This window comes from Lycorma delicatula, chromosome 1 (genome assembly GCF_047948215.1).
Source record: "Lycorma delicatula isolate Av1 chromosome 1, ASM4794821v1, whole genome shotgun sequence".
Taxonomy (NCBI): Eukaryota; Metazoa; Arthropoda; class Insecta; order Hemiptera; family Fulgoridae; genus Lycorma; species Lycorma delicatula.
In genome coordinates this window covers 3,237,321-3,249,657 of record NC_134455.1, presented here as the reverse complement: position 1 = coordinate 3,249,657, position 12,337 = coordinate 3,237,321, and the positions used below count along the sequence as shown (strand labels likewise).

Below are 12,337 nucleotides of genomic sequence, written 5' to 3'. Positions count from 1 at the left end.
TAATTTTAAACTTTTAGTGATTTTCTATAAGTGTTTTTTTTTAATTGGTTTCATGTTTTCTATATCATTTCTTTAGCTTAATAAAAAATAAAAAGTATATGTATGATTAAAATGTTATTACGAAAGGCTTTATAAAAACACCTCATTCGTATTTTTATAACTCTTTGTAACTTTTGATTGCTCCAACCTTTGGAGCAATCAAAGTTGCTCCATTTGAATCGTCAAAATTGGAGCAATTTTCAATGATTATCGTAATAAATAAGGATATGGAGGGGATTTGTTACGGGGTTACCCTTCTTCAACAAATTAGGTGAAGTTTAACTTTATGTTTCAAAGTATAACTAGTAAGTTATTTGTATTCTCTTTTAGATAAGACTCTTTTATGTGGTAACAATGTTCAACATTGATTGATCTATTGGAGGTAAATTAAAAAACATTTATTTTTTTTTAATGCAGATAGCCAAAATTTTGTTATTTGTGGTATTTTTAACTGCACTTTCTAACTTAGAAAAGATTTATATGAATTTCTGTTACTTTGAAATTACTTTATAATTCAAACTAGAAAATTTATTACAATTTTTGTTAAAGAAAGACAATATCAAAGTCGTAAAAGTATATATAATTTTCAATTTTATTATTGGAGAAGAGTAAATTTTAAACTCTGTACTACTGCAAAAATGCTTAAGAGTTATCAAATTGTCAGCTTTTTATGTCATTAATTTTTTGCTTCTTTCTAAAATCCTCTACTTAATTTGTATCAAAAATTAATTTAAATGTCAGGAAAAGATTTTTGAAAGTGTATGTTTGGAGTGTCGCTTTATATGGAAGTGAAACTTGGACAATCGGAGTATCTGAGAAGAAATGATTAGAAGCTTTTGAAATGCAGTGCTATAGGAGAATGTTAAAAATCAGACGGGTGGATAAAGTGACAAATGAAGAGGTATTGCGGCAAATAGATGAAGAAAGAAACATTTGGAAAAATATAGTTAAAAGAAGAGACAGACTTATAGGCCACATACTAAGGCATCCTGGAATAGTCGCTTTAATATTGGAAGGACAGGTAGAAGGGAAAAATTGTGTAGGCAAGCCACGTTTGGAATACGTAAAACAAATTGTTAGGGATGTAGGATGTAGAGGGTATACTGAAATGAAATGACTAGCACTAGATAGGGAATCTTGGAGAGCTGCATCAAACCAGTCAAATGACTGAAGACAAAAAAAAAAAAAAAATTTATGTGTTTGTGTTTAGCAATTTTCTACAATCATTTTGGATTTTTTTATTCATTTGTATTTTTACACATTTTGTTTTCTTAAGGTCACTTATACTTCTTTGATTGCATCAGTGACTTTTTTAGTTCTATCATTGAGTACTAAGCTAAAAATTTAATCCTCAGCAAGTGTCTGAATTCTTATGATAAAATAAAACAGTCTTTTGAGGTCTTCCTAATATTAATAGCCATACACAAACAAATATTTTTTTAATCATCTAAGTTATACAGATATAGCCATATTATTATTTTTTTCATCTTTTGATTTTAGAAACCAAGGAAACACAGAACTAGAACCAACGCATCATACATTAACGGTTCTTGATATTCAGAATAAGTTTATTGTATTCTCAGTACCACTGAAAGAAGTTCAAGCTGTTCTTACTGAATGGGGATCGTTTTATATTGTAACTGGATCACATTCAATGTACCAGCTTGCAGAAAAAGACCTCCAATCTAAACTAGCACTACTGTTTAAGAAAAATTTATATGATGTTTCAATCAGGTAACAGTATATAAAAATTGTTTTTCCATATATTCTTACTTTATAGTTTTATTAGAAATATTCCTATTTTAATTTTATATTTTTATATACTTTGTTAAGATGTAATTAGAGATATAATTAGGACAGTATGTAATTATTAGTGTATTGTGATGCTATTTTATTGTCTCCATCATTGTATCAATATTTTTTTTAATTAAAATTTTTCTTTAGCAAGAACAGCTTCAACCTTACACTGTATTTTGTTAAATACTCAAGAGTTGTATATTAACCCTTCTATTGACAAAATTTTATTACCTTTGCATAAATTTATAAACTTTTTATGATAAAAGTTCTTATTAGTTTCATGCAGCCGCCAGCTTTCTTAATATTTGTTGCTAATGTGTGAAATATACTTTCAGAGCAAAGTTTAAAGATGGGTTTTAAAGTTCTTGATTTGAAAACGTGTTTGCTTTGAGTCCATCAAGTGAATGATAATAATTATTTTGAAAACTAAATACCCCAAAGTAGAAATCCGGTGGTATGACATCTAAAACACTAGCGGTCACAAGCCTTTTGAAATCAAATTATGAGAAAAAATTCTTGCAGCATGGTAACTGCATTATTAGAAGTACAACAGGTAATACTCTCTTGCTGAAACCAATAGTCTTACTCATTTTTCTTCAAACAGTGCAATAAACTGTTAGATCAAGAGATGATAAATTTCACAATGTACACTTTTATAATTTTTAGAAAACTTTAGCGCATGGCCACAGCATGTTACACACCAGGTGAGAATTTTTTGTGTGTAATGATTCATGAAAATTGTGAAGATTTTCATTGCTCCATATTGGTTTTACTGTTCGTTTAGTTCTCCAGATGAAGTGAAGTCTGGTTATCAAAATAAATGTGATCCAGCTGCTCAATCCCATTTTCATCCAGATACAGATTGAAACTTATGACAATACTATAAATGTTTAAAATTGTTTGCCTCTGATATTATGGACAAGACCAGCATTGTAAGCATGTAATTTAACATTCTTGTAGCTCTGAAAGCAGTTACTAGATCAATCTGGTAGGATAATTTCTAAGAAATTTTATGAGTGTGCAAGTTAAGTGCTCTTATATATCCTCAAGGACTTCCACAGTTAACAGTAGTAGTCAGCCTGAGCCTGTTTGATTCAGTATGTTTCTAGTCTCACAAAATTGAATGAATACATCATCCTTGAAAAATCACATAGATAGCATCTTGCAAAAAATGGTCTGAATTGACATTGCTTAATTTGGCTATTTTAACTGCTCTATGCAGTTAAAATTGTACCTTGAATACAATTTGATTAATAGAAAAATATAAAATTTACTGATATATAACTTAACATGGTTCTAAGAAGTGCACTCTTTTTGTAATACTCATTATTATCATCTTTGAATCTGTTCAGTTAGATTCAATTGATTGTCAACTTTTTTCGCTTTTCTAAAAGATTACAAAAACATTTGTTACCTTTTATTATTTTCAAAAAAGTTGTATATTTTCAATTTTATAGATTGTGATATTTATTTTTTTTATTAAGATTTTTTTTTTTGTCTTCAGTCATTTTACTGGTTTGATGCAGCTCTCCAAGATTCCCTATCTAGTGCTAGTAGTTTCATTTCGGTATACCCTCTACATCCTACATCCCTAACAATTTGTTTTACATATTCCAAACGTGGCCTGCCTACACAATTTTTCCCTTCTACCTGTCCTTCCAATATTAAAGCGACTATTCCAGGATGCCTTAGTATGTGGCCTATAAGTCTGTCTCTTATTTTAACTATATTTTTCCAAATGCTTCTTTCTTCATCTATTTGCCGCAATACCTCTTCATTTGTCACTTTATCCACCCGTCTGATTTTTAACATTCTCCTATAGCATTGCATTTCAAAAGCTTCTAATCTTTTCTTCTCAGATACTCCGATCGTCCAAGTTTTACTTCCATATAAAGCGACACTCCAAACATATACTTTCAAAAATCTTTTCCTGACATTTAAATTAATTTTTGATGTAAACAAATTATATTTCTTACTGAAGGCTCGTTTCGCTTGTGCTATTCGGCATTTTATATCGCTCCTGCTTCGTCCATCTTTAGTAATTCTACTTCCCAAATAACAAAATTCTTCTACCTCCATAATCTTTTCTCCTCCTATTTTCACATTAAGTGGTCCATCTTTGTTATTTCTACTACATTTCATTACTTTTGTTTTGTTCTTGTTTATTTTCATGTGATAGTTATTAAGATTATGATTCATTGATTATTACATTTATAAATGAATTTATTTAAGAGAACGAGCCGTGTTTAATAATTAACTTTCACATATAAATTTTTGCGATTATTTGAGTATCATTATTTATACTGACCTGTCTCATTCTTAATGTGTGCATTTACCGTTTAATAAAGACAAGAAGCAATTTGTGCATTGCTGAGTTTGTTGTTCTAAATATATTCCTTCTTTGCTTAAAAAAAAATAATATGAAATGCGTAAATCAGTAATCATGAAGTGTACTTAGCATCTGAAATTAGCTGTCAGTCATGTTTTAAATTATTTTAGAAATCAGAATTCTAGTTTTTTCAGCATCATATGATTTGAGAAAATAATCTTTAGATAAGAGACAGTTTCAGTTTGCTGCTACAGTTATTTGAAGTAAATTATTTTGTATGATGTTATACACTTCTGAAAGCATAAAAAATGATACACCAGATAACAAAGGGTTACATGAATTTTCACAGCACTAAACTTTGCTTAGAAAATATGTGGCAGGCACTCAGCAACAATAATTAATACAGTTGATGACAATTAAAACATTAAAATCATTTGCCTAAAATATTTTATTTTCATTGCCTTAAAAGTGATTGAAGTTATTTGGTTAAAAGTTAATTTCTTATAAAAAAATTTTATTTGTATTTTATTATTAATTTTTTAGGATTGCTAAAAATCATCAGTATGATACAGAAGGTTTAATTGATATTTTTCGGCAGTATGGTGATCATTTATATAGCAAAGGTGATCATAACGGTGCAATAGAACAATATATAAAAACTATTGGCAGCCTTGAACCATCATATGTTATAAGAAAGGTAATTAAATTAAGGTTTATAGTATCAATATAGCTTTTATATATATATATATATATATATATATGTATTTGAAACATGATTTTTTCTTCTCTTTGTTCATTAACTCCATGAGTCTTTCTTATGTGACCTATTTAAAATGCATTTAAAAATTAAAAAATCCTTTACAAATCAAGACTGATTTTATTGTTAAAAATCAATATTATTTTTTTTTTGTATGAGAGTAACATTTTATTAATCCAGGCCAAATTTGTATTTAAATAAATTAAAATTGCTTGGAGTTTGAAACTCAAGTACATCCAACAAGTTAGAATGTTTGCGAAAGCTATGATTATTTTAAATATAATAGAAAGATTTTTACTTTTTTTAAATACTGTTTAATTTAATAAAAAAAATCAGAATTTGAATAATCTGGTTTAGTATTTTTAATAAATAGTTGCAGATGTTTAACAACGTTTATGATTAGAAAATAAAATATGTTTAATCAAAGAAGTTTGTTATTCAAAGTATAAATCAAATTATTTTTAAATATTACCTTAATAATTGGCTGCTGTAGTTAACCAAAGAAATTTTAATTATTACATTATCTCATTTATTCACTTCCTTTATTTTAGAACATTATTAAGATAGAAGTGACGTTCAAAATATAGTTTTATGTTATTTCATGTAATAAATATATATGAGGAGATTCAAAATCGCATATGTACTTTGGGGGCTGATTATAGGACTTTATACAAGTTGTATAATGTAAATTTACAATATAAGTCAGAATGCTTTGTTTTTTCAGTTATGGTTAGCTAAATATTTTGATCTGTTTTCTGTTGAAATGAAGTCACAATGAAATTCTTGGAACTTAAATAAAGAAGCAAATATGAAAGTTTTACATGTTTGTAAACTGTAAAACTTACACGTTTTCCATAAATTAACTTAGTTAGATTGCCAATTGATAAATAAAGACAAAATTTGTAAAGGATTTTATTCTAAGAAAATTAACAATTCTAAGAAAAATTTTACAATTTTAAATAGATTGATTGTTCTTAAAGATTATTTCCATTCACAAACTTTTATGAGCATGACTTAAATTATATTATATTTTCTAGAACCTAGGAGACAGTAGAATAAGGTAGTAGTTTAAAATGAGCTTTGGATTGACTTTTTTATAAATAGACAGTACTGCAGGTTGTTTAGGTGTGTCAGTCTGTCTTTCCAATGATAGATTGAATATATTTGCCAGAAACCTCATTTTCCTCCCTCTTTAATATCTTACTACTTATGCCAGCAGATCTTACAGAAAAACCTTTTTCCAAGGACTTAATTATACTGAAAATTTAGCCTTATTAGTAGATTTAAGTAATATAAGTTTTTATGTATTACGCTGGAAAATTACTAGAAAAATTTGATCACTCTCAAAACCCAATTGGTAGCTAATGTTTCTTTCTTCAGTTGTATCTAGCAAATAATTACTTAATACTTAGCTTTTTTTTTATTGGACTCATAAACTATACCTATCTGTGCACACTGTTTTATTAATCTTACGTTTGATTAGTTTCTCCTTTCAAGTTATTAACTGTTTTATAGTGAATTTTTATGTGGATTTTATTTTTAAAAATGGATTAAAGTAATAATTATTTTTCGGAATACATTAAGTTTCATCTTATGTATTCCTGTACCTAATGCAGTACAATTTCAGGTTTTCATTTTATTGTTTCTCTGTATTTTTTTATATAGTTTAATTAAAACAATCCACAGTTTCGATCTGGATGATTCAGAGATAGTAAACTAAACAAATTGGATTGCTCATTTTGGATTTTTTATTAACATTAACTTTGCCTAGTTATATCATTCGTAAAATAAAATTTTTTATAATATATATGAAAAGGAAGTGGACTATCGATTATCCCAGTTGTCCATGTGGATCAGTCTTCTCTCCTGGTTACTATTCTTCCTACTTTACTCTCCCGAGGTTAGTTTCTTTTAATTTGTAAATATATCATTTTTTTCTTAAAAAATGTAGTTTTATTATTCTAATACTATTAGTATCTTTTGCATTTATTAACTTAATACAAGGAGTTTAATATTTCCTGCTGATAAAAATTTTCCGTAATCTAGTAACCTTTCTGTTAGCTTTTCACTTTTAAAGCGAAAACTGTACATTTTTCTCTTTGTAGGACTGTGAGAATATATTATTCCTTTACCAAGTCACTGTTTTGTTAATATGGGTTTCCACCGACATGTAATTGATTTGGAAATGCCTAGCATATTATAATAGCCACTGCTTGAGGATAGGAAACCAAAGTATCAAAAGATAACATTATGAACTGGTTAGAAGATTCTGGCTACTTGAATAATGCAGAAGAAGAAATAGAAAATAGGTTGCATTGAATAAGTAGCTCTGAGGATGAGGATGGGGATGCCCATGAAAAAAACACAAAGTTATGTTTATGTTATTAATAAACATATTAAAAAGTTATTCATGAATTGCCAAATATAGAACAATAAAAGCACTTACCAACTGAAAGATCTCTTTTGATTCAGTCCTTCTTCAGTTTTGATTTTCAAGTAAAACTTAGGTTAAAAACTATTTTACTAATGTAATAATTAGATCTCTTCTTAAAAGATTAAAAGAAAAGAAAGCGTATTAAAATGAAAAATATTGCAACAAATCTTGTTTGTATCTTATCTGTTTTGACAGTTGTCAATGATTTATTTAATGAGGTTAGGACACTTGTAAAATATATGTACTATTTGGATTTTTGTATAAAAATAAAATTGTGTATTTTAATTACAGTTCCTAGCATCTCATCAGATTGATAACTTAACTACATATCTTCAAGCATTACATAAAGAGGGTGTTGCTACTGCAGACCATACAACACTTTTGCTTAATTGTTACACGAAATTAAATCAAGTTGATAAACTTAAGGAATTTATAATGGTGTGTAGAAAGATTTCAAATAATTTACTGTAGTATTATTATATAACTATTTTTGAATACTATTTATTAGTATTAGTTGTCACAGCAAGGTGGTTACTACTTCATCTAGCTTTTTTCAGATTGTTGTGACTACTTTCTAAAACTCTCCTCTTTTCTACATTTATTTTTTAATGTTTATCCCTTGAAGGGACTTTTTTCCAGCATTGATGCAATTATTGTCCTTGAAGGCTGAAGGCATTTTTTCCTTTATCCTTTGTCCTTTGTGAAAGCCATTTCTATAAAAACTTAACATCTAATGAGACAGTCATCATTGAAGATAAAATTAATGAAAAAATTACAAAATGAAATCGTAATATTTTTCATTATTATTTGAGCAAGGTACTGAAAACTGGATGTACCAAAGGTAAGGTATGATCTAAAGCTAATATCAAAGGAAAGGTCAAAAAACTTATAAAATTAATAAAGAAAAAACAAACCCTTGGGTTCAGTGAAATCAAATACTACAAGTGTTCAAGAAGAAACATTCGTGATTCTGTGAACTCTGATGGAGTCATGCTGTATTGGAGTGTGTAATATAAAAACAAAGAATTTGATTTTTTTTTAAAATTATTTATGTAAGCTCTGTTATATTTTTAACAAAAGAGTGATGAGAAAGAAGCTGAATTCAGACAAAAAATCCTTAATATAATGTAATCATATTCTCTGTCTGTGAGTGGAATGTTCAACATAAAAAAATTTAAACTGACTAGAAATGGAAATAGGAAGTGAAGATGTAATAATTGGAATTTGGACTTCTAGGTTAGGATAGGAAAACTGAGGTATATGAAAATATGGTTAGAGGCTCTCCATGGTTAGAAAATAAATGCTGCAGAAAGGAGTAGTAGATTTTCTAGGTTTACAATTTGTGACTGTCTGGAACACTCAGAGGATCAAATGAATTTGTTGTAAGCTGACAAGGTAATGGAAAAGTCAATGATGACTTTCTTATTGTTGTAAAATAAGTTAACTTCACCTATTGTTAGGTTATCATAAGTAAAAGTTTGATAAGTAATTAAATATTGATTGGTTATCTTTATTCTATGAAACCACAGGGTTAGTAAACTGATTTGAGACAGGGAATAAACCCAAAATAGAATGTGAGCAACTATGCACCTGGTAGTAAAGGTTCTATTTTAGATCTGATCTATTTAGTTAGCCTATATCTAGTCTGTTAGTCTTTAGCTAGTTACTCCTTATTCTTATTTCGATAAAAAAGATATCACTATACCTAAAGGAATATTAGGATCACAAAACAAATTTTGATAGTTTCTTCGCTATAACTGTAGCCAAAGCACAGTGCCAATCTGGTAGTAATGAACACAACAGTACAAATTTATGTACATATTTATGTATTTATTTACTTTCATAAATTTATAACAGTACAAATTTATGCAAGTAAATTCTCAATTTCATAGACTTCAGATTTTACGGACAATTGTCATAAGGTTAAAATAAATTTTAAATCGTGAAATGTTCTGTTTACATATGAAAAACCATGTTTAAGAAGGTTCTATTTACATCAGTTGCTGTTTGCTCTTTTTTAATGTTAGCAATTGACAGTGGGGATTTATTGTGAGAGAAAAGCAAGTCAGTTTGTTTGACTATTTTTAATTAAGTTGATGCATTGAGTATGTTATATCAACTTTAGTTGATGCATGGAAAACATTACTCTGTAGTGATGTGGAAACTGATTTGGAAATGCCTAGCACTGCATATTTATAATAGCCACTGCTTGTGGGTAGGAAACCAAAGTATCAAAAGATAACATTATAAACTGATTAGAATATCCTGGCTATTTAAATATTGCAGAAGAAGAAATAGAAAAGAAGTTTGCATTGAATACTCTCATTGAATATGCGAGGATGTCCATGACAAAAACACATAAAGTTTCTTGCATCACTTTTTTGTTGTACAAGAAGCTTTGGGTTTGGTAAAGGATTTTATAAGCAGTACAAAAAAATAATAACTATGTGAAAATTATCCCCATATTAAACATGTGAAGAATGTTATTATTTGAATGCAATATCAGAAATATTCTGAAAAAAAGATTCACCTCTTTCTTTAAGTATGGTATCTCGATTAGGAAATGAGTGTGTGTTGATAAACATATAAGTGAGCTAGATTTAAAAACAAGTATTTTTTTATATGTACTTTAATTCAGAGAATTTTTATATTTACATCATTTAAAAGTTTATATTCTCTGATACTTTGTGACAGCTTGTACTTGTATCAATTTTTTAATTTGTGCATGAAGTAACTTTTTTAATTTTTATAGGATTGTACGAATTGGATAAATTAATTTAAAATAAAGTTGTAATTAAGATAAATTATTCCTATTAAAATATATATTAATTTATACTAGATAAGGTTTCTTATTAAATTAAGTTTTAAAGAAAGTAATAAAATACCACAGAAAAATCGGTAAAATTTGTAAACTTGATGAATGCTGTAAAGCGATTTTATCATTTACTTATACATTTTACAAATTACTTGTTCATCATCCATACTTTTTTTATCGCTTTACAAAAATCAACAATACTGTTTTGAAAGTCAGTTGAGGAGATGGGAGATGTTTTAATTTAATATCTCATTTAAATATAGATTTAAAGTATTGTAAATATCTTTGTGCAGGTTCTGATATGCACAAAGATTCTCAACATGTTGCATTATATAGTTTTTAAAGTTTTCTTTTTAATTGTACATGTAGAATACTATATTTACATCATAAATTATTACCAGTTGTGTATGTATGATAAACTGACTATGAAATTGTATGTAAATCATTATATAATAACTTTAAATAATTTATATTGACAAAATAAATATAAAATGTTTGTTTTGTTTTATACTAATACTCAGAAACATCTACATGATACTCGTGTATAACAGATTTTGTCGTTTCTCAAGTATCATCTACCTCTTCTGTAAACATTTTTCTCCACTTGATATGTTTTGTTATTTAAAGGAAACTTTTCTCTATGATTATTATGTACATTATTTCAGACTGAAAATCGAGAGCTTGATTTTGACGTAGAGGTTGCAGTTAACGTGTGTAGGCAGTCTTCATCTGAAGATGCTTTATTATTGGCTAAAAAACATAACTTGCATTCATGGTACTTAAAAATTCAGTTAGAAGACAATCATCAATTTAATGCAGCTCTCGATTATTTAAGTAAATTAACATTCACTGAGGTAAATGAAATATCTTTTTTATCTTATATTTTTGTTGCAAATTTATTTACAACAATATTTGGAGTCAGTTTTGAATCATGATATTTGTAATCTACATAATCAACTTCATACATAAAATAAAAACTGCAGCAGCTATTAAGAAACCAAAATTGTTACAGTATTAATAATGACTGAAAATTCACTGTAGAATCTTACATGTTTCTTCATTGAAAAAGTGGTTAGAATGGAATTTGAAATAGAAGTTAATTATTGCATTATTTAAATTTGTGTTTATTTGGAGAGAAAGGTAGTGGTCTTGGAAAAATTGTGCGTGTGTGTGTACGCATATATGCACATGTGGGAGGGTGAGATCACACGCATGTGTGCATGTGTTATTTTATTGAAATTAATCTTTTAAGAGTCATATTATTCCTGTGTACTGTTAAATTATATTTAAATTCAATCATGACTGAGGATGCAGGATTTTGCAAAAGTACTTTCATGAAAAATTAAGAAGATATTTCTCATTTCAATATTCTGTACTTGGTGGCTTATTTGATTGAATTTAAATATAATTTAATAGTACAGAGGAATAACATGAATCTTAAAAAGATTAATTTCAATAAAATAACACCCACTTACATGCTCTCACTCTCTCTCTCTCTCTCCCCCCTCCCTCCCTCCCATACCCGTACATGTGCACATGCACACACGCACTCATTATATATCATTTATATTATATTTTATATATATACACACACATATATATATATATATATAAAATATAAAAGCTATATAAACCACCAAACCACAGTAAATAGATAAGTTAAACTTATATTAATTCTAAGAAGCAATCTTCACAGGATCTTGCATCTTCAGTTATTAAATTCTATAATTACATTCATTACCAACATATTTATTTACCAATTTTGTTAATTTGTTTAAATTAACAAATTTAATTTTAGTAAATTAGAATAAATAATTTAAACTTAATTAATTCTGCCATCAAGGAGAGTTTAAATAATAGTTCATTAACAAAATTGGTCTACGTACATTTTCTCATTACTAGAGATTGCTTCTTTTTTTCACATTAATCTGTTTTTGTAAAACAGATTAATGTGGGGTGATAGGGTTAATTAAACCCAAGTTTCCATAAATTAAGAGAGTTACGGATTAAGAGCATTTGGTTGGTAAAAGGGTCTTTACTCTGTACACCCATGAGTTTCTAATTGTCTGAAATATTTTGAAAAAATTATTATAATATATAACGTTACAATTTTTGTTAATTTAGCGAAGTATGTTAATCTATTGGGAGTAAGGAATTCTGAACTTC

The 12,337-nt window shown here is 27.7% G+C and overlaps 1 protein-coding gene across 4 annotated transcripts in view; it reads left to right on the top strand.

Moving 5' to 3' along the window:
* The window catches only part of LOC142322279 (vacuolar protein sorting-associated protein 11 homolog), a 106,520-nt gene that overhangs the window by 43,101 nt on the left and 51,082 nt on the right, over window positions 1–12,337 (top strand). For all 4 annotated transcript variants that reach the window (XR_012755829.1, XR_012755836.1, XM_075361227.1 and 1 more), the window contains exons 8-11: window positions 1,540–1,773; window positions 4,709–4,862; window positions 7,648–7,794; window positions 10,837–11,025. Coding sequence is in view for 2 of the 4 variants with exons in the window: in XM_075361227.1 (XP_075217342.1) it covers window positions 1,540–1,773; window positions 4,709–4,862; window positions 7,648–7,794; window positions 10,837–11,025 (724 nt within the window). In the remaining 2 variants the exon portion in view is untranslated. The remainder of the gene's footprint in view (window positions 1–1,539; window positions 1,774–4,708; window positions 4,863–7,647; window positions 7,795–10,836; window positions 11,026–12,337) is intronic.